The sequence below is a fragment of the Anas acuta genome, chromosome 4 (assembly GCF_963932015.1).
Source record: "Anas acuta chromosome 4, bAnaAcu1.1, whole genome shotgun sequence".
Taxonomy (NCBI): domain Eukaryota; kingdom Metazoa; phylum Chordata; class Aves; order Anseriformes; family Anatidae; genus Anas; species Anas acuta.
In genome coordinates this window covers 39,657,847-39,680,068 of record NC_088982.1, presented here as the reverse complement: position 1 = coordinate 39,680,068, position 22,222 = coordinate 39,657,847, and the positions used below count along the sequence as shown (strand labels likewise).

Below are 22,222 nucleotides of genomic sequence, written 5' to 3'. Positions count from 1 at the left end.
AAAGTAAGATCCCACAACTCAGTCAATAACTCTTGAAACTTACTTGAAAATTTAATGTTAAAAGCAAGATGCATGGTTTTTTTTTTTCTCACTTACAGAAATGACTGGTTACTTTAAGCGCAGTTTTTACTACAGAAGGCAATTAAAAGCAGTACACGGTATTTCATGTGCATAGCATCTTGAAAACCAAACTGCAATTGCAGAGCTGCAAATAAAAGAATGGTTCTTCAGTCTGATATTTCATAAAACTAACTTAAATGTTTTAAAATCAAGACATCAATCTGATTAACAAATTCTCAAGATTCTACAAGCAAGTTTCCTTCTGATGATAATTCATTACAAGATACAATGGCTAGAACTAAAGTCTGGATCTAACTGTACTTGGCATCTTCACTGATGCTGGAGCTGGAACAAAATTCAGATTTCCTATCTCAAAGGAGAAAATTACACTTTACAACGCTTTGATATTTGTAAATGTGACACACTAGAAGATTATACACAAGAGGTGAAACAGTGTCATTCTAGATTAAGGTTAAGATTTTCTTAACCTGTTTCAAGAGCAAAATGCAAAAGTCAGTGTTAACTCTTCTCTATGCCATACAACCAACATGTAATTTTATCAAAACATGCCTCTTCCCACAGATAGGGCTGGGGGACTACCTGCAGTAAAATACACTTAAATTATTCCTCTTTGGTGGAAGTTACCATTTTTTACCATGGTCGCAAATGCCAATACTATTTCTGGGTTTTCTCAACTGTATTCCATCCATAATGGCTTTTGCACATACACTTGAAATTTAAAGACAGCACTCATTTATTAGCAGGCTTTTCTGTGGCCTGTGACTGCAGCTAAGTTAAAACCAACAACACAACAGCAGTACCCTACTGAAAGTGCACAGACTGCAAAGAGCATTTCCTTTTTTTCCCCCCCCCAGTAGTTCACTAGAATTTTATTTTTTTTTTGCAGGGGTCCTGTTTGAAAACCACGTTTCAGACTTTCAGCAAAAACTTGAGAACACAATGTGCCAAAGGTCTTTCAAATAAGTTGTAAAAGCAACTCCCCTTCCCCAAAACCAAAAGCCCATGCTATGTCTGAAAAAATAGTCTGCAGCATCATAATCCCAACACCTGTTTACAATCATATGCAAACTAAGTAACCCATTCAGCAGAAAGCTGCCTGCAGTCACTTTGTTTGAGGAAATACCACACAATTTTCATAGCATTGTCACTGGTCCATTTGTAGTTTGTTTGCACAACAGTGAGATTGTCCAGCAGGAACAGGGAGCAGGCTACTATATCTACATGAATACAAGAGTAAAAATCTCTGCTTCAAGCAATCACCCAAACACATTCCAGTGTGGGCTAAGAACAGACAGTAGCTTTGATAAGTTGGCAGTTTTACATAAACAGTGAGAGGAGTACTGTGCAGCATCATGCAGAAGAGGAACAAGGCATACTTTAAGTAACTGTACCTGTTAAAAGAGTCATAAGAATGATCTTCTATCATTCTGCAATTTCAGCAATGGAATGTAATATAGAGTACTATATTGTTCTGTTGTTATATGCTAGCATTATTATAATCCAACAGCAGAAGATTATATTGGGTTGCCCACCCAAAGGGTCTAGTTCCATACACTTTAAGAGCAACTGAGTATCATTAAAAGCTTTATACTTTGCCAAAGATTATTCTGCCCTTACAGCAAGTGGTCTCTGTCAGGACCAGTATCAAATCCTAGGATGGCACAGGTCTGACTGCACTAGCCAAACAATTTCAGAACAATTCAGAATCATCTGTCTGAAAACACTCAGCTCAAAAGTTTCAGAACAACATGTCTGCTGATGACTTCTCTACCTGGGAGAGGCATATGATAGACACAGCACAGAATTTAAACAGTTCTTTAATTTGTTTTTAAATTAAAGTTGCAAAAAATGGAAATAACTGACAGCACAGGCATTCCATTTTATAACCATGCATTTAGGTGTATCATTGAAAAGTAATTACCTTTAGTTTCTTCAACAGCCAGTTTATCACAGATCTGCTTTTCATAGGTACAAAGATGCTCCAAAGCTTCTTTGTTTAGTCCTGCCTCACGGAGGACTTGATTTTGATACAGCAGCAGTTCACTGTACTCATAGTCCACTTTATCAGGTGATGTCTACACAGGACAAGACACATGAGAAAGCTCAGGCTTTTAGAATGCATTTGGGATTTAATTCATTTGACTAACACTGCATAAAGTTTGCATATCATGACAGGAAATGTTTAATATTTGTCTTAGGAAGCAATCCACACAAGAAAACCATTTTCTCCTCTTACCTGCTGGGTCTTCCTAAATTCCTCTAAAATTTTTGCTGCCATTTCATAGTCTTCCAACAGATGGTAAGCAATAGCATAGCCAATCCACGATGCTCGCTGTGCTGGTCGGAGCTGAAGCAACTGGTATCTTGTTTCCTGCAAAAAAGTAGCTATTAATTTTCCTGACTTTATTCTGATGCTATACAGAATTCGTTATGCAATACTCTGTCTTTGGTGGTCTGATACTTAATGACTGTCATTAAAAATTACCTTTCTTTATGTAAAAATTAGTTTTGAACCAAAAAAAAAAAAAAGAAACTTTGAAACACTACAATGATCTCAACTGAATTAAAAAAAAAAAGTGTATTTTTACATCATTTCAAGTCAAAAAGACTCATGAGTCAGACTAACTTTGTTAAGGTTTTACATACACGCTTTTCCTGTATTACTGCTTGTGAACAGGATGAAATTAAAGATGCTTTTGTTTGAGCTGCAGGAATATTTATTATATAGTGACGTTTCCAATTCCCTTTGGAAGTATATATATATTAAATCATTAGAAATGTCGTTATGCAAAATAGGTCACGCAAACATATCCCTATTCTTTGGCCAGACAACAATTACAGCTGGAAGATGCAACAGATTTGCTTGGAATTACGCTGCTTTAATTTGACAGAAAAGACAGGACTTGTTTTGTTACATACTTTTGGAAGACACCTTCAAATACTTTAAAATAAAGAAAAAAAGTTACTACTTACTAAACAGCATAAACAGTCAAAAGCACAGATCAAAAAGAACTAAAAATAGTAACAGCAGTTCATTAGACTGCAAGAAGATCCTTTATGATATTATAAAATGTAGAAGCTAAAGCTAAGAATGAACAGCAAAAAGAAAACAACAAAAATACCCTCCCTCCCCCTAGTTGTATTGCAGTTCTTCATGCTCCTCATAAACTTGTATATGACCATTCATAGATTACTGGCAGGTCAAACATGTTAACATTTAACATGTTAACAATGAAACATGTTAACATTTCATCCTTAATGCATTCTATAAACATGTTTCTCGCATACTTAATTATTTATTTGTCATCACATTTATCCAGACGCCTTTTCAAAGACAATATACATTTACAAATGATTTTTTGGCACCTATGCTAAGTTTTGGCTACCATGTCTCAGTGAGTCAAATTTCTAAATTACTGAAAAGATTGAAATCTGATATAAAATATTATCCTAAGTCCCTTGGATAAACTTAGGAAGTTCAACATAGATTATTGCAGAGAAAAGGGATACCCTATTACACTTGTCTACATAAGCTTAAAAGCATACAAGCTTCCAGACACAAATACTTAAAGCTTTTTTCAACTCATTAATGTTTGAATTATAAATACTTAGGATGTCATATATCCCTCCATGGCACAGTAAGAAAGAAAAATATCTTCTGTAATTGTTCAGACTAATCTTAAATCTTACAGCTGACAGGAAACGTAAGGAAATGCGTGGCCCTTGAGGAAGCTGTGTCCTAATGCCCAGGTTAGATAGGAAACAAAATATGGCATTTCATGCAGCATACTTCTTGCTTAGTATTGTCAACCATTGCTGAGGGAAAACTAGTGGCCACTCATCTAGAAGAGGCCACTGAAGAGATATGCTAAAAAGTGATTAAAAAAAATTCAAACTCCTCTGCCTGAAAAACACTACTCTTCAGGACATGCAGGAATACCTCAAAGTAACTAATAAAGAGACCGTGGATTGTCTACAGCTGGATTATGCAGCATTAGAAAAGGTTTAGCAAAACAATTCCACAGTGAGATAAAAGAATAGTATAATATGTGTCTTAGTCTGTATACTTCACAGAAATTGCTCAGTTGTATGTCTGCTTTTACTTTCATGAAGTGTCAAGCACACAATTTTAATGCTGGATTTCACAGTCTAACTCTGTATACTTCTTAAAAGTGTCATGAAACAATTTACAGACTTTGCCACAATTCCCTAGAAGCTGATAATCTATGTAGTATGTACACTTACCCTGTAACCTTCAAGATCCCTCATTTGAATTTGTAGCAGAGAAAGATCTCTCAAAATTTGAAGATTGTCTTTGTCCCATTTCAGTGCATTTCTATAACATTTGATAGCTTCATCGTACTTCTTGTCTGACCTCTGAAGAAGGCCATAGACATGCCAACCTGGAAAACTCTGTTAAGGATGCTACTGAACTTGAGCAGGGAGAGAACATATGTAACATAGCAGTGACAGAACAGTTGGTAAAAAGCTCTAAAGCCATTTTATGTCATCACTATCATTACTTTTTTTTTTTCCTCGGCTATATGAAGAAACTGCCTGCAAACTAAAAATATAAAACAGTTCACCAGTTACATGGATATGCTGTAAACTCTACTTTTCACGTACTGGATGAGGAAATTGTAGTAGGATCTCTGAAAAAGACTGTCGAAGCTTAAACACATTTTTGAATAAGGGCTTAAATTAGACAACTGTAGTGCTTGCATTTCCAACACTTGATGTATATGACAACCTATCAATGTAATGGCAACTATTGTTTTTAGAGAAAATCACGCGCTTAAAAGCCTAGTTTGGCCCACCACAAGTTTAGAGTTGCAGCTTAATGATAAAAACAAATACATACAATGCAAGCTAGAATAACCTGAGTTAACTGTGACTGCAAGGAGAGCTGCAACTCATTTGCCCGTTAGACAGCTTAAACAAAATACTGTTATATACTGGACACAATTTTAAATTCTGAAATTCCAGTTTGAAGCATAATCATACCGGCTCTTGTAGCTACTCTATAAATCAAGTAATAGAGAAAAAAAATCCCATTCATAAGTGGAAGTTCTATTTCAAAAAGGATACATACATGACTCTTCAAGTCATTCCTTAGGCCTCTACGCACCAGTTCATATGCTTCCTCTTTCTTCCCTAGACAGTTTAATGTTAGTCCTTTCATCGCCAAGGTTTCTAAAAACAAAAAAAAACAAAAAAAAACACAAAGATGAAATAAATATCACTTATTCATTTTTATATGCTTTTAGGCTTAAAATATCAACTTTCAATATAGTATACATTCAAATTTAGACACCATTATCAACATCAAGATTTCACATTTTTTTTACATGGAAAATCAAACTAACAGATTATTCAGTTAAGTATGTCATACATGACAGTAATTATTTATTTTTTTTTCAGTATTTCTACCAAAAGTGAAGGCATTGAAAACTTTTTGCTCTACAAATATTTTGAGAAAGGAATCTTCTAATGTGACCACTCAAGCATCTATTCACTACACTTTAAGACTTCTACACATCCATCCGTGCCAACCTAGTTCACAAAGAAAGTTTTTGGATAACAGAAAAAGTTTAAACTCAGAAAGTAAAAACAAACTGAAAATACAGTAAGGGGCAAACACTGTCCTCCTTCTCTTCCAAAAAGACTACTCCTTCAGAAAAACTAACAAGACCACAAAGCTGACTGAACAATATACAAAGCTGAACAATATATATCTACCTCTGCCTTTTCTCTTGCACGTCTTCCTGATCATGAACAAATAATAATTTCCCTTGAAAAAGTGATTTAAACAATATATATTTCAGAAACTTGCACCATGTTATGACGACTGCCAGCATAAAGAATGGCAGGCTAAGACTACTGGTACAAACAATCTTTAAACTATAAATCGTAGCAGAAAGACTGCTTTTGTCATGGTGCAGGTTTCTGGACGCTCTTACTACTTTAAGAAAATCTGTTTTAAGGGCAAATTGTTAACTATAAAATGGTATATATATTTACAAAGCTTACAAATTGTTACTGTATCTTAAAGTATGTGAGGACGTACCAGTTGAAAACTTACCTCCATGTTCTGCAAACTTTGGGTTAGAAAGGATCTGTTTACAAAACTTCAACCCATTTCTATACTGTTTATGTTCGTAACACCGCTGTTGAAGAAAAACAGAATATGGTTATTCAAAATATTCAGAGTGAAAGTATTTCCTCCTGAAATTAAGCATTGGTGAAAATGTATTAATCAGAAAAGCTACTGATATTTTGATAAGCCCCATTTACCTTCCTGTAATTAAAAATTTCTGATCACCAGAAAAAGCGTGTCCATGAGAACACACATTTAAATGTATAGCTGTTTATTATATATTTTAATACAGCAATTTATCCAATATCACAGGAAATGTTAAGTGCCTAGAGAGATTCAACTTTCCTTTAACATATGAGCAATCCTTACTAAATAATGTATCTTGGTAAGCATTCATCTCACTGTAGCTCAATCATCTTTCACAGAAAGACCACAGGCATCTCCTATAACCATAGAGGATGGGGAAAAAAGTTGTTGGATCTTGGCTTAAACCACTTCTGAAAGCAACCTCTCGTATCAGTTTGAACACCACACAGATCCCATATATATCCAAACTTTCAAAATTGGTATACACTAACATTATTTTGCCATATTGCAAATGGTAACATAGAAAATTCCAATTCAAGTGATAAATCTGTTACGCAAGCCCCACAGGTGACACATGCCTATGGTATATGCCCTGGCATCTCAGACCTTGAATGTGGTCATGTGTTTAGAAGACCCCAAGTGCCAGTCACCCATTCTTTTACAAGTCTGCAAGTACTCATCACAGAAGATCTGCTGACAAGAAGCAGTAACTCAAGCACTTGAATCACGTGAATTGAAGCCTGAGTTAGAGATGGTGCCTCACAATCAGGGTGCGTATACTAAAGGAGTACAGAACAGTATTTAGCTACTCTCCCATTCACAGGGGAAGCATTTAGAACAAGCAAGAATCTGTCAATAATCAGACGAGTTAGCCTGCTCTCTATCAGTGCAGAAACAATTCTCTGCATGGTAGTACACAAGTCTTGCAGTGCCAGTGCTTGGAGTTACCATACAGGCCAAAGTGAATATGCCTATAATAACTGTATAGAACTTATAATTAATTAATCACTTTTGCAATAAGATTTCAGGACAACAGGAATCCCTATGTGAGAGCTATAATTAGAAACTCAGGGCCAGCAACCTTTACAGTTATTCCACCATCTTCTGAACAAAAATAGCATCCAAAGAATTTCTGAAACAGAATTTTGTTCAGACCAAGAACTGCTTTGATGCTTTCCACTAGATATTCCACAACATTTCATTATGCTTGCTGCCATTCTGGAACTGATTTAATAACTCCTACCTCACGCTGTTTAAATTCCTTAAGAGTGAAGGAAAAGTGAGTGAGTGAGAAGCATGCGCACTGATTTTGTGACAATAATCACTCTGGCAATACCTCCTGAACAAGGCCACCCTGGCCTGCCAAACTGAACAACCTGCTGAAAAACCTGCTAGAGCCAGAATTGCTACTGTTCTGTCTGTATTTCACCCCAGAATTGCACCACTGTATTTCATTATTCCCATTCAGAACTATATTTCACTTCTAACCTGAAAAATACTTCACAGTAATTAGGGAACAAGTAATACACTGTCAGCATATGTTTAATAGCATGTTTCACAGCAGTTTTTTATTATTGCCTTTGGTTGCCAAGAATGGAATTATTACTAATTCCTGGTGGTTTTTATTGCCGCAGATAGTCGTCCACAGTGAAGCTGAGTAAACCCCAAAATTAATGAATGGGTCTTGGTGCTATGAAGATTGTTAAGCGATCCGAGCTCTACCCGGATGCTGCAGTTCTCCAGCAGAACTCTACACAACCAGGGTTATATGCAACATATGGGCTGATTTTTGGGTGGTCCCACTTGAAGCCAGCAGTTGGACTCAACGATCACTGTGGGTCCCTTCCAACTGGGGCTATTGTACAGTTATGGGATACTTCATGCTAAGTGGAACACAGCTCTGACCTGAGGAAAAAAAATAAAATCAAGGCATTCTGCATGGCAGGTATGAGTCCCTGCCAAAGAGCTTCTGAACTGCTCAGGAATCAAAACTCCGGTACGACCTACCTTTGGCATCACCAGCTCAGAACCTCCTTCTTTCCAAACAGTGACTCAAAACATAAAGAGAATGCAAGACCTGTATCTACAGAGGTCCATTCATTAGGAGTTTCCCAGTTCCTAAAGATCTGTTATTTTAGCTGTTGGAAGCGTTTTTTGATTTCAAGTCAATTTAGAATATATTACAACTTCTTCCTTTCCCAAAAGCTCCTAAATGTTCACATATACGAGGTGTTAACAGCTATTTTACGTATATAAAATACTGGAAGTACCGTTTAAATATACATCACTATTTTTACACATCAGAACAGGCTTCCAGAGGTCACAGACTGAATATGTTAAAACTATTTTGTGTATCCTTTCTGCTAATCCCATATATTCTTTGCCAGTTTTCATTTTTCCAGTTAGACACCTCTGAATATACTTATAAATGTGCTTGTTGTGTAACATGAAACTTCTGCAGCTATTTTACCAAGATACTCATTATCACACCAACTAAAGCTCCTCCCCAGAAGATGACATCACATCATTCATCAGAAAATTCTTCCATCTTTCGAAATTTGGAGACATTAGACAAATACACCCACACCAACCCTTAGATATGTATCAATACCCAGAAAGGCATAAGCACAGACACACACCAGACAATTTCCTGTTGAGGAGTATTGACAAGAGAGCAGAGATAATGACCTCCAGACTTAGGACACCGCCACCAAGTACAAAACCCATGGGGAATACTCACACACACATCCACGCTGTTGCAGCCTCAGGTATTAACGTTACATTTCGTTCCAAGATACGCCACGTTCATACCTTGTCATTTCATTTTTGAGGTTTTTCAGCAAAGATGCAAACACCACAAAAATTAGGTACCTGCATGAAGTCCTCATGACTGGAATACTTCAAAGCTTTGGGACGTGAAACTACTTTTTAAAAGCCTAGTGAACCTTGCAAGACAGCTTTATGCTGTGAAGGAAGAGTCCTCCAGAAACGCAAACCACTGGGTGCAGCTAAGACCAGCACAGTCACCTGCACAGGATGCAATGTGCTATGCTACCCAGAGCGATCAATGTGAGTTCAGAATTCCCTGCTCACACAACTGGCTCAGGTGTACAGTGGAACAGGATTAGCCTGCAAGGAAGAGAATTTGGCATTATTTTGGAAAAACTATTAAAAAAATAAACGCTAGTATCAGTTTCTGAAGCAAATTGCTTTCTGTTTGCCTGCTGTACTGTAACGCTGAAAGACAAAAATGACATTTTGTATATCACAGCCTACCTTAACAGCACCCTAATTTAAAAGTTGAAGTGCAAGCCACACTCCTAATTTTCTCCATTTTATTTTACAGAGCTTGTCACTTTAACACGACAAGATGACACATGTAAAAGAAAAGAGATGGGACCAACACGTTTACTTTCACAATTAAGAAGATCTAAAGCGTACTACTATATGCCTTAAAATTCAACCCTTGTTTTCCTTAAAACATCATTGGCCTGATTCTGAAGTGATAAACGTTCAATTCCAGTTTTATTTAAGTCTAACAATTTGCCTGTGTGGGACTCCTTTCATTATGCAAGATGAAAGTGACGCAAAAAGTGGCACACAGGATGAATGAACTTTTAAAACCAGTTTTTTTAAAACCGGTTTTAATCTTTTATATCTGTCAGTCCACTGCCTCTGCTAATCTTTAAACAGAACCCAAGGAAGGAAGAAGCACTGTTGTTGCATATACCAACACAATCACTTTCAGTCACTTAAGCAAATTCTAAGAATTTCTTAGGTTTCATTTTTACTGAAATACCAATGCCATAACTCGAGTATAAGAGTAAAGGAATACACATCACTCGAGCACAGCCCCAACTCCTGGGGTAACTGGGAAGCCATTTGTAACAGGATCTTTACTGACTCTGGTTTACCAGTTCTGGAGGCAGGAGTGTAAAACCACGCGAGAGACAACAGCTCTCAAGTCCTGCTAATGAAGCGCCTGCCAAGGATTCCATCTTTCTTCACACTGCTCAAAACTAACCATGCAAACACATCAATAAGAATATATCGTATATGTCCCCTAAGGAGTCCCATACAAAAAGTTAGGTGAAGCAAACCCAAGGGGGCTTCAAGGAAAGCAGGAAGTTTCAAAAGTTGAAGAGTTACATGAACGTTATGGGAATGCTTATAAAGATGGCATTATCTACCTCAACTTCTCTGCTTTGCGTGGCTTTGGCATCCTGAAGAGTGCTGTTTAATGCTCTGTCTTCTCTTCGAAAGCACTGATGAGAACATGAACGAACTCCAAAAGTTGTTAAAAAAGGTCTATCACTATGTATTACTATGTATTAATGTATTACTTTCTAAGTACTAAGGGCCACACAAGTGAAACATCAAGGCTGAGGAGAGAAAAGCATGATAAGTCAAGGATCTTGCTCCCCACAGTGGTAGAAGGGTCCTGGGAAAGGACAGGACAGTGGTCAGGAGGAGGGACTCGGAGAGGAAGAAATACAAACGGCGGCTCCCTCTATCTCCAAAGACAGGGAAAAGGTTAGCAGGGTAACCACCTAGCAAAGGAAGATTAAGGGTTAGGTAAGAGGAACCTGTATAAGCTTTTTTTTTTTTTGACTGATTATTATTTACACCTTTTAGTAGCTACCTGCTTTGAAGAAGTTGGCTGAGTCACTTTAATCAACCATTTCTCCCAGCTTATGACACAATAGGATCAACTTTTTTTTTTTTTTTTTTTTTTGAAATCATCAGTCACAGAAGCTGCCGCCCAGGCACCCTCCCTGCAAGCAGAACTGCTGTTTGTTCCCACTTAGGTGGGTGGGAAAGCAGCAAAACCTGCCGCAGAAGTGGTGCGGCCACAGGAACTGACGAGCGTGTCCCTGCTGCAAGCCAGGCAGTGTCACAGGCAGCAGGGGTAGGAAGGGTGCTCCCGGGTTGTGCGATTCGCCTTTAAGTACAGCTGTTCAGACGCTGGCTATGAACGTGAAACCTTATCTCTGGGCAGTTTCATTTTATGTAGTCTAACAACCGCTCTTTCACCTTGAAGTTCAAGGAAAGTCAGCCAAGACGGTATATATGCTAAAAAACAGGAAATATTTGCGCACTGATTTTTTTTTCCAGGGTAATACAAAATGTATGATACAAAGCACTCCCTAACAGAGCAAATTCACAGAGAATTGTAACAAATTCTCCCTTTAGGCTGCAAAGAGGAAAAAACTTAGAGGCTTATACCCACTGAAGTCTGCGGAAAAGATCCCATCAACCCAGAGAGCACTGGACAGAAGCCAGAAATTACCAGGAACTGATCGGGCACTTTTATCACCCCAAGTGCAGAATGAAGAACTGGTCACAGCTGCACATACCCCCAGTGAAGTATCGTATGGTCTCTGTTCTCAGGCATTGCCAGATCACTGAAAGCATGAGCGATGAGAATTTCAGGTTAATACTTCTAGTCGATTTCGTTTTGTTAATTGAAGCATTTCAAATCTTGTAGTTTCAAGAATTTCCTTATTCTAGGTATACACACATTCTACACTTTAAACAGCGGAAAGAAGGGAATAAATCAAATCAAGGTCACATTACGTCCTGCTTCAGAAAAGACGAGATTATTTCACCCCAGCATGCCCAAGAACAGCACTCAGATTCCACTATCATTCATTCATGTATATAATTATCTCACTCCCTCTCCAAAAAGGTTATTGACTAGCAAGCTGTGAATGAGAGAGAAGGAAGCGGGGAATGCAGCACATGTCACCACAGCAGCTTACTGAACATTACTGAAATCTTATTGACATAAACCTTCCTGAAGCTGTGGCTTGAAGAACAGGGACAGAAACATGGAAAAAAAAAATCTTGCAGGAGAAAGGAGACAGGAGGTATTGAAAAGGGGAAGTGAAGAACAAAAACTTGCCTGGGAGAGAAAGCACTCAAGGGAGTCAGTTTCAGTAAGAGGAGAGAAAAGAATCAGTAAAAGTTAAAAAAAAAAAAAAAAAAAAAAAAAAAAAAAAAAAAACGAAACAGAAACACAGCTGTAGGAATAGGGATATCTCAAGTAGTCTCAGGACAAAAACACAGCAGGAAGTCTTCATCTGTGTAGTTGCTCTCCTCCCAGATGAGTAAGCCCACAGTAGTTATGGCCTGGCATTGGACTCTTCCTTGGGGACAGCTGCTCTACAAGAGGTTGTTCTACAGAGCAGAGCTGCCTTCTCTAAACAAAACTCCTCCGCATGCATCTCCTGGGCACTTACACTTCCAAAGCCCTCAGTCACAACCAGCTTGTGATTGCCTGACAGACAAGCGCTCCAGCTAGGCTTGTGACACGTCGCAATGAGAGAACAGAAGAGCTAACCATCTAAACAGTAAGGTTAAGCTGAATGCTTCAAAAGAAAGCCATTTGACCCCCTATCGGCACCGGTTCTCTTTTACCCATCTGCTGTCCTTCTGAGCTTTCCCTTTAGTAAGTTACCAGGTGTTTAAAAACATCTAATGAGCTTTTCCATACATGCTGCAGCCAGACTGACAGCCTACTCCAAACACACCACGATGCTTTTTATAACATTTAATTACTTTTCCGTATTTACAGTAAGGATGTAACACCTGCTTTAATTAGCGTAATTCTAAGAAGAATTAAAATGAGGCAACGTATCAGAATCACTTAAGACCCTAGCTGGTAAGACAGAGCTTGCCTTCATAACTCTCCCTTCCTACCCAAGTATTTATTCAACAGACTCGAGCACATAGCAATTGCTAGGCAAAGACTGAAAGTGAAATTAGAAGAGTGAGCGAGCCCATGTTCTCTAAAATCCAGGTCTGAGGTGGAAGGAGGACTCGCATTGCAGTGTTGGAGACACTGGAACTGGATCCAGAGACCTGGGCAGGAGCAGTCTTCAGCCAGCAGCTGCCTCGCACGCACACTGTCCCACCGTGCTCTGCATTCCTTCCCTGATGGCTCCCATCAAGAAAGGTGGAAAGACTCCACTAGCTATTTCCCTGGTGACCCATGAGCTTGTACACAAGGGAAAAGTGACAAGCCACGCTACTGAATCTAGAGGCACTCTCAAGGACTGCCAACAAGAGCACAGACATGATTTTTATCCAGACTTAATTCAGCGACTCATTGCTTACTTTATATATTGTATAGCCATATAGACGTTCACAAGTGCATTTTATAATTGGTTATAGATAATTGAAATAAAACTACAGCAAAGTTGAGCACTCAAAAAAAATCTCCCCCCAAACATTTATAACTGGCAGTAACTCTAGCAAAGCTATCATTATAATTTAGTCAAGGCTGTGACAGACTAGCCAAAGTAAGATCATCACTGAATGAGAACCAAAATTGGATTCAGCCTGAAGAAGACAGCGAAGATGCAACCTTAACTTCTCATCACTAGCCTACTGTACTCAACCCCTCTTCCTCAGCAGGTCACATAGCTTGTAAGTGCCATTGGTAAGAAGCCACGTAATTGATCGACATATATGCACAGGCAAGGTTTTTACTTGCATCTGAGAATCCCCAGTAGAAAGTACAATGGAGAGGAGCCTGTCCCTGCCAGAGGAGCTGAGGGATTCCACTTTCTGCTAACCTCTTCCCCGAGGGTTTGTTCGTCTTGAGCAGAAGCAAGGCGGACGAGTCTCAGCTCCAGGAACCAGCTCCTCATGGGACCGTGCAGCATTTCCCAGCAGCAGCCGTGCACACACGTGTTTGTGGCACCACATCGCAGCGCTGGCAACTACGATGCCGTGAGAGCTTCTGCAGCAGAATGCCTTGGCACACTTGGCCTTCACGTTAGCTGAGGCGTGCACTTACCATGCATGACATGCACGTCTGCCGCTGGGATGCTATCTGTTTCTTCCAGCACCGTTCAGATGCAGCAACTTACAGGCTAGCAAGGCCAGGCGCTGTGCAGCTCAAGGCTGTTTTCCAGCACAGTTATTCTCTGCAGCTAGACGAGATCAGGTCAAGTCACTAAGGTGCACTAATTCAAGCTAAATGTAGTAAAGAAGATTCTGAAAGCTGGAAGCATTAGGAGCAACCACTCACCGTGAGTTAGTGTGTCTTTTGAGCACTAACCATATCCAACAGCTCAACAGCTCTAGGCAAGGGCTTCAACCACACTGAGTCAGTTTCATGACAAGTAAAAGATGTATAAACCAGTGGACTGAAAAAGCAGTCAGACCTAACAGATACCTTAACGCTGAAAAACTCTGGGGCAAACTTGCATCGTTTTTTGCCAGCAGACTGAAACCTACCATCTTCTTCCGCTGCTGTGTGGCGTTAACTAACAGAATTGCTGTGCTTAAGGAACAGCTTCAGCAACTGCCTAACTGAAGGGACCAAGAAACCCTCCTCCTGCAGTGCCTGCCTTACTTTTTGGAATGATTGATAACAAGCATTCCTTGGTAGAATTTAACAATGGTACAGAACAGGTTCAAGCTGCAATTAGTTAGGAAGAAGATAAGAAATAAGCGGACCTTTCCATTTAATGTCGAGGCAGGAAAAATCAGCCTGTAGTTCTGAATTGGCCGCACATTCCTGCATTTGACAAAATTTCGCTGGCAAGAGCTGCTGACATGTAGTTAAATCTCTTCCAGAAGAAAAACTAGAAATTCTTACTCACTGAAGCAAGGCTTTTGCTGAAAAATCAATTATTCAACAACAGTTCCATCGGCCGCTACTTGCTTATTCTAACCTTTCCCTTCTTGGGAAAAATTATCATGAATCTGGCTCCGTGCAAGCTCAGATCAGCTGACTTTCTGCCCATTCCTGTAGATCCCCCGTGTTCAGGCTTCATCTCTGAATGCTGCACAGAACTGATTGTACCTCACAAGAGATCTGGTATGGATGGCAGGTATGTGGTTTTTCACCATCTTCTGAAAGAGTCAAGTAAATAAATAGAAATTCCAAAATATGATGCAGAAAATGATGAAGAAGCCCCCAGAAAAGGTCATTCCAGACTTGGACAAACATTTCAACTCATCTGTAACTCGTGACACAGCTGGAGACACACAGTGACATTTCCTACCTATGTATTATGTCCAGAGTATTCTTCACCCTTAGCTCTGAGGTATGAGATGTTGTCTTTTAGCTCTGAGACATTGCAAAATACTTCATGTGGTATTAAGATAAGGTAGGTTGTTCTTCAGCATTACAAGGCTTGCTAGCTTGATGGTGTGATATCGTGGGAGCAGACAGGTTCCCTGCAACGAATGGCACTGACCCCGGTTTGCAAGGTAGCAGTGAATAACCGCACATTTTCTCTAAAGGCCCTTACCAGCATTATTAGAAAAGATGTAACTCCTTTCATGGCTCTTGCTGCAGTGCCAAGGGGCTGCTGTGAAAAACAGATTTAAACATGGGATGCCCAGAAAGTGTAATCAGCAAAAATTCACTACAAACACCTTTGAAAAATAAGAAAAAAACACACAGACTTGAAAACTTGATTAAACTCTAATCAAAATAAATGACAATACCTATTGGCACAATACACTAGGTAAGACAGATCAATTCCATTGCCACAATGTTTCACATCAACACAGAATTTTGGCTATGAGTACTTACAGCCATAAAAAAACCAAGACTGATTATGATACTACAACCACTAAGACAGTAGGATAAATGTGTTTTTATCAGTAACACTTTCCTTTTCATTATTGAAACAGATAAGGAACAGAATTACAGTGTTCCTCAGAAACGTACAGCAGGGAATCCTGTTTGTACAGTTTCCGAGAGCCTTTATGACAAAAGTGACCTAATTTGGTGAACAAGCCCTAGTCATAGCAGTATTGCTCAAGTGATTCCTTAATGCTATCCTAGGCTCAAGCAGTAATTAATTTCTTTAGCAAGCTTGAGAAATATTTCTGGGAAAAAAAAAAAAAAACAAAAACAGAACAAACAAATAAATAAACAAAACCAAACAAGAACAGGTAAGACACAGCAACTCCACTTGAAGTAGAAGGTCCGTACTTTTTTTCCATCCCAATGTTTCAACCAAGAAATACTTTTTTCCTCCTACTTTCAGGAAGGCCGAGTGGGGTATTCCTTCTGGCAAAGGAAAAAGGAACGATCGACATCTCTGTGGTGAAGATATTGGAAAAGCCTTGTTAGCAATTCCATGGTTCAGATGAGATAATGTGTGGTGAAACTTCAGAGGCGAACACACTTGATTACTGTAAAGTCATGCAAATGCAACTATGATCGCATACAAAATGTGCTAATTTATTTGGTTACTGATAGAAGTGAAATTTTGGAAATTAGCCTTTAATCTTGACTCCAGATCACTTAAAAGGCTATTCCAAGTCTGCTGCCTCAGCAGCCTGAAAGTCAGCAGCTGAACTGCTGAGACAGAACATTATTTTTGAAGGACTGGTGCCGGCTGAAGTATTAGCGAAGGAGAAGCGCAGGTCTGTCAAGTTTGAAAGTGGAGGGACAGGGAGCAGAATCTGGAATGGAGAAACAGGAAGATGGCCCAGCAGGAGGGACTTGGCAGATTTACAGCAGAGCCACTGTAGAGACGCTGTTCAACAGGCTTTTTTATGTCATTAGGAAGTTCCTGTAGCTTGTAGAAGAACACTTGTCAACGCCAGCATGGAAAGGAAGAAGGGCTCAAAGACAAACACACTCACACACTGCATCATTACCGTAAAATTGACCAACTCCAGGTGAAACTCACAACTCCTCTTGCAACAGACACCTGGGCCCTTGTAACGCCCCGCTGGAGTAGCGCTGAATCAAACCCTCCGAGCACAAGGGAGCTGACTCTGAGATGTATGCCTCCCCAGACAGCACCAAGACCACGTATAATCACCAGTCCCGACAAGCTTGGGAGCCTCTGATCTGCATACAGCAGAACATAGAGGAGGCTAGGCCAGCACGGCGCCTGGCTGCTTCAGCACAGCACCTGTACGAGACGCGCCGCAGTTACGGATCACTGGAACTTTTTAAACCAGGCCTGAAGACTAGCTCCTAGCTCCTCACCTAATTCATCATTTGCATTATAAAATATTTCACTTACTGAAACATGGAGGAGTTGCTTTTTTCCTGCCCGAGCCTACCAGCTATGGTGAGATGTATTTTGCACCTTCTTGCTCTGTCTGAACACAGAGACTCTGAGAGTCACATCCTCTGCTGCTTCGAGGAAGTGAGCAATTTCCACGTAGTATCTGGCACAGCAAACAGCTTTGGATTTAATATTCCTCCAGCACATCTTCAAAATGTCCAACTTCTACATCCAAACAAAAGTTAATTGGATGTTGTTAATGGGACTTGGAAAATGAAACTGACCATATTTGATGAATGGTATCTGACCAGGAAGAGTGGCTGAGTAATTTGGCAAACTGCCAGTAAGATTCACCAGTTATATTTTATATAAATCACTCAGTCTTATTTCCTACAATTACTAGTCTTATCTTGTCTAGAAAGTACATTCAGCCTTCTGGGTACCTGGAAGTCTACTTTTCTACTCCTTCAACTCCTGCATTTGCTATTCTACCCTTTCTTCTACCTCTGTCTGCCTCAAGCCTTCCCGAGTAATCTGTAGGCAGCTCAAAGATTTTCTGTGTTCAAAAGAATGACATGGGCTCAAATATGTTCAAATGGATCAAAAACAAAGAGGGGGGAAAATGTACAGATCCACTTTTCTTCTTCGAAACTCCAGAGGACCTTTGAGCAATGGCAGCAGCACAGAAATATTGGTGTGTTGACTTGACATTAAGTATAAGAACAATATAACCTAGAAACTTTCTTTTTAGTGGAAGCACAAGTTTAAGCAGGATGGTGATCGATCACCCTGTGACTGCTTTTTTAATTCAAACTAATTGTGCAGATTCCCTTCTCTCTGCACTGCAGGAACACCAACCTGTGAAATACCATTCACGTGTTTTTTTTTCCCTATCAGAACCTCCACATACCTGTAAAGTGACTAGGAGAGGTTAGGCTAGTTAGCGTGTCGCAACAAACGAAGGCAAAGTGCACACCTTTCTGAACTCAGAATTTGTCATTTAGGTGGAAATGCTGGTTTGCAAGCCAATTTTTATGCAAAAGACACTTACTGATCATGCAAGATGTTTGCTACAAAACAATAAACCGAGAAATAATTATTGCCTTTCACTATGGAAAGGTAAATTCAGGCTAGGCAGCTGAGGGTAGTTTTTGCTAAGACTTAACATTTAAATTTTGTACCACAAGCATACTGAAAAACAACATAAGGCCTCAGGAGAATACACAGTGGATTAAAAAAAAAAAAAAAAGATGTTGTATACTTCACTTACAGGAATATAAAGCCACTTAGCTACTTAACTCCTATGTTTACCACTTCCATGAAAATTAGGGTGTGAATGATTTCACATTTCTGTGAGCAGCCTGTGTGTCAGTAATTACCTACTTGATGGGTAATGCATCCTTTCAATACCACTTGGGCTGGTTCCCAAAGCATCTGCTGATAAAAAAAAAAATAAAAAAATCCCAGGCTTGCTCAACGGGACAACTGCGGGGGCCTGCCCAGGCCAGCAGACAGCAGGCGCTGACCCGGGGGCAGCTAATCAGGCCACCTCATTAGGCAGCCCAAGTCCCACGGGTGAGCCAGCTGCCCAGGCGGGCTCTGGCTCCCCATCCTGCTGCTCAGCCACCCGTGGGCCCCCGGAGGAGGCGGCTGAGGACACGGCATCGTGGAGATTACAGCCTCCTGAGGAAGGGAAGAGCGAGATGGAGCAGCGGTACAGGAGCAGATAAGTCGTGTTCCTTTGGACTTGCGTTGATAAATGGGACTTCCTGAAAGACGCCTCACATTCATGTCTACCACGTAATCAAAGCCTTACAAAGTAGGGTCATTATCTACGAGGCAGACAAGCAGTTCATTAGCTGTATTTTCAGTGATGGAAACTGACTTCAACTCTTTTTTATTCACAAATGCACTTAATCACGGGGCAGCCTTAATGCAGGTTTATTCCTGCAAGACACAGAATAACCAAAAGCCAGAATAACTTTTAGTTCAGCCAGAAGCTGAAACCCCTATGTTTTCATTGAAGTTTTTCAGTTAAAAATGGGGCAAAATTAGAATTGCTTCACCCCACAGAAATCCGATTGGACGAGAGCAGACCTTTGTCTCTCCTGACCCGAACCAAACTGTGAAGCTTTACTCATCTCGTATGTGCCTCGCCAGCATTTTCTCCAAAAGAAACTTACTCCTCCCTTGTTCCTGCCCTCCGCACAAATGCTCAGAGGGCCACGTGCTGAGCCCTGGGACCAGAAATTAGAAAAACGTGACAGCGTTAAACACGGATGGGCACCTTGATTCAGTCTGCCTTGTAACCACACTGCTCATCCCCAATGGAGAGGAAAAGGAGGGAGTAGCAAGGTGATTCCTCTCCCAGCTCGCAGCGTACAAAGTTGGATGCTCAGAACAAGGGCTGGAGCTTTCCTGGAGACAAGCCTCGCAGCTTGCTGTACGTGCTCTGACCCTGATGGAAGAGGCACGTCTCGGGGTGAGAGGTCTGTGCGGATTTCCAGCCCTACAGCCGTGTTTCACGCCCACAGCACGTTTTGGGGAGCGCGGTGCCAGAGCACACGCAGCCAGCGCTGAGATGGCAGGCACGCACCCAGCCGCAGGGGCTGCAGCACCGCGTTACTCCTGGCCGCTGCGAGGACCCAACCCAGCCGGTTACGCCTTGCGCGAGCTTTTTGGACAAAAATCGAGTTTTTCTGAGAGAAAATTGCATGGAGCCTGACCCTGCTAACAGCGGCCTGGAGGCCGTAACCCCGCCGCTCCCCTCACCCCCCCGAGGCTCCCCGGCCCTGACTCACCAGGATGCGCTTGAAGAGCGCGTTCTCCTTGGGCGGCAGGCTCACGGCCGGCATCGTCCCCGCCGCTGCCGCCGCCGAGGGGGCGCTCCGGGGAGGGGGGGGGGTGCGCGGGCTGCGCCCCGTGCCCGCCGATCGCGCGCCGCCGCCGCCGGGAGCCTCCTCAGGCAGAGCCCGGCCGCCCCCTCTCCCCCGCCCCGCCCCGCCCTGCCCTGCCCCGGTGCCCTCCGCGCTGGGCTGGGCTGGGCTGGGCTGCCCCGAGCCCCGGGCGGCGGCTCACGTGGTAACCGAGCAGGCCGGAGAGAGGCACCGCCAAAATGGCCGCCGCCGCGCACGGCTTCCCCAGCCGGGTCAGCCCCCGCGCAGCGCCTGCGCCGCGACCCCGCGCCCGCCCCGCCTCGTCCCGCCCCGCCCCGCCTCGGCGCATGGCGGCTCCGCCCGGCCGGCAGGGGGCGGCCGGCAGCGACACCGCGCGCGGCAAGATGGCGGCGGCGCTGAGGGCGGCGGCGGGGCTGCGGCTGGCGGGGCCCGGGCACGGGCTCGGTGAGCGGGGACGGGCTGTGGGGACGGGAGGAGGGAAGGGGAACCCTGCTCGAGCCCTCCTCCTCCTCCTCCTCCTCCTCCTCCTCCTCCTCCTCCTCCTGTGTCCTGTAGCGACGTTGTGATTAGATCCCTTTCCTTTAGAGCCCTTTCCTATTAGCGTCGGTAATTGACTTAGCCGGCAGTTACTGCCGAGTAATTGGCACTAAAACCAAAAATGTTGATGTGTTCGGAACCTTCTGCCTTCACAGTTTTTACCCGGTCTGCGTTCGTAGCGAGAAAGAATAATTACGAGCATCCGAACTGGTTGGGAGTCGGCTTGGCCTTTAGTACCAGTGCTGCCCTGTGGGCTCTCGTAAGTGCTTTGGGTTGGTTTTGTTAAACTTAATTCCCAGATTGTAATGATCCGAAGATAATGGCTACAGCGTATTTAATTGATTGTGGCCGTGGATAGGCATAGCAGGTGTCAGGACTGAAGCAGCACATCACGTGTGGATGACTTACATGTATGCCTTCCTGTATCCATGTGGCAGTTCAATTTACAAAAATGAACAAGTTATTAAGCTCCTATTAAGCCGCTGTTGCAAACTTCACAACAGTCACTAGCGAGGAATGAATTCCTCAGGCCTGTTGGCATAATGCTTCCAGCATTGTTTTTCCTACCTCACTTTAAATAAAATTTCAGGATGTGCCCAAACAATTTTGGTTTATCATACTGTTCACGCGTTCTCTCCTTAACCATTTTTCAGCTGCATGCAGGTGATCAGGGCCCTCTTCTCCTGCACAAAACGCAGGTGCAGGATGCTGAGCTTCAGAGAACGCTTGGGCTTGATATTGATAGAGCAAGCAGGATGTGGTAGCTTTCCTGAGGAAACACCAAGGATAAGCAGCACTTGCACAATGACAGTGATTTGCATGGTGGGATGGATTCCCATCCCTATTTTTGGGGTGGTAGTGGATTGACAATAAAAGGGGGAGAAAAAAAATTGGCCAGCCAGCAGAAAATGTTGGAGGGAGGTGTGATAAAACATACCTTACTGAACAATTGATAATTTACACATGGTTTAACTTCTATCACCCCGATTCCTAACAGGTATATACTGGTTTACATTCTGAATATGGGAATTTAATTTCCTGCAGATTTGTTCCTACTCTGGTTCTAGTTGTATAGACATTTAACATATGCTACTTTTACAGCTATTCAAGCAGCATAATGAAGATGTAATGGAATATGAAAGAAGAAAAGAAGCGAGTAAACATAAGTGTACAGGATGTTCATAGTGAGTATGGACATACAGATGCTGTTTGACTTAAAAACCTGAATTCTGCAGATCTTTTTGACTGGTTAGTTCTCAAAGTCTTGATTGTTGGCTTTTTTTCTTCCCATATTATTTTCTTTAATATTTTGCTGTTCTGCTACTTCTTCCCCAGTTCTATAGTGACCGATAGTTTCAGGTATTAATTTATATGCACATTCACTGCCAGCTTTTTGTCTTGGATGTGCAGACTTTTTGAAAATAACATGTCTTACAGTGTCTGTAATAAATTTAGGTGCCAAAGAGAAAACCTTAGAGTGCTTTTATTAGCAAGGAGGTCAAGGTCACTAGAAATAGCTTCTATTTGCC

At 41.6% G+C, this 22,222-nt stretch overlaps 2 protein-coding genes across 2 annotated transcripts in view; one reads left to right on the top strand and one right to left on the bottom strand.

The window, feature by feature from the left end:
- NAA15 (N-alpha-acetyltransferase 15, NatA auxiliary subunit) overlaps positions 1 to 20,387 on the bottom strand; it is a 39,611-nt gene extending 19,224 nt beyond the window's left edge. The window contains exons 1-6 of the mRNA XM_068680759.1: positions 20,061 to 20,387; positions 6,164 to 6,248; positions 5,170 to 5,274; positions 4,327 to 4,484; positions 2,318 to 2,452; positions 2,003 to 2,156 (exon numbers count right to left, since the gene is read on the bottom strand). Coding sequence (XP_068536860.1) covers positions 2,003 to 2,156; positions 2,318 to 2,452; positions 4,327 to 4,484; positions 5,170 to 5,274; positions 6,164 to 6,248; positions 20,061 to 20,114 — 691 coding nt within the window. The 5' untranslated portion in view covers positions 20,115 to 20,387. The remainder of the gene's footprint in view (positions 1 to 2,002; positions 2,157 to 2,317; positions 2,453 to 4,326; positions 4,485 to 5,169; positions 5,275 to 6,163; positions 6,249 to 20,060) is intronic.
- A 55-nt stretch (positions 20,388 to 20,442) lies between these two features.
- On the top strand, positions 20,443 to 21,878 carry NDUFC1 (NADH:ubiquinone oxidoreductase subunit C1). The gene is made up of 3 exons (XM_068680765.1): positions 20,443 to 20,600; positions 20,849 to 20,952; positions 21,795 to 21,878. The coding sequence occupies exons 1-3, from the start codon at positions 20,483 to 20,485 to the stop codon at positions 21,876 to 21,878; spliced, it is 306 nt and encodes a 101-aa protein (XP_068536866.1). The 5' UTR covers positions 20,443 to 20,482.
- Positions 21,879 to 22,222: the final 344 nt, after the last annotated feature.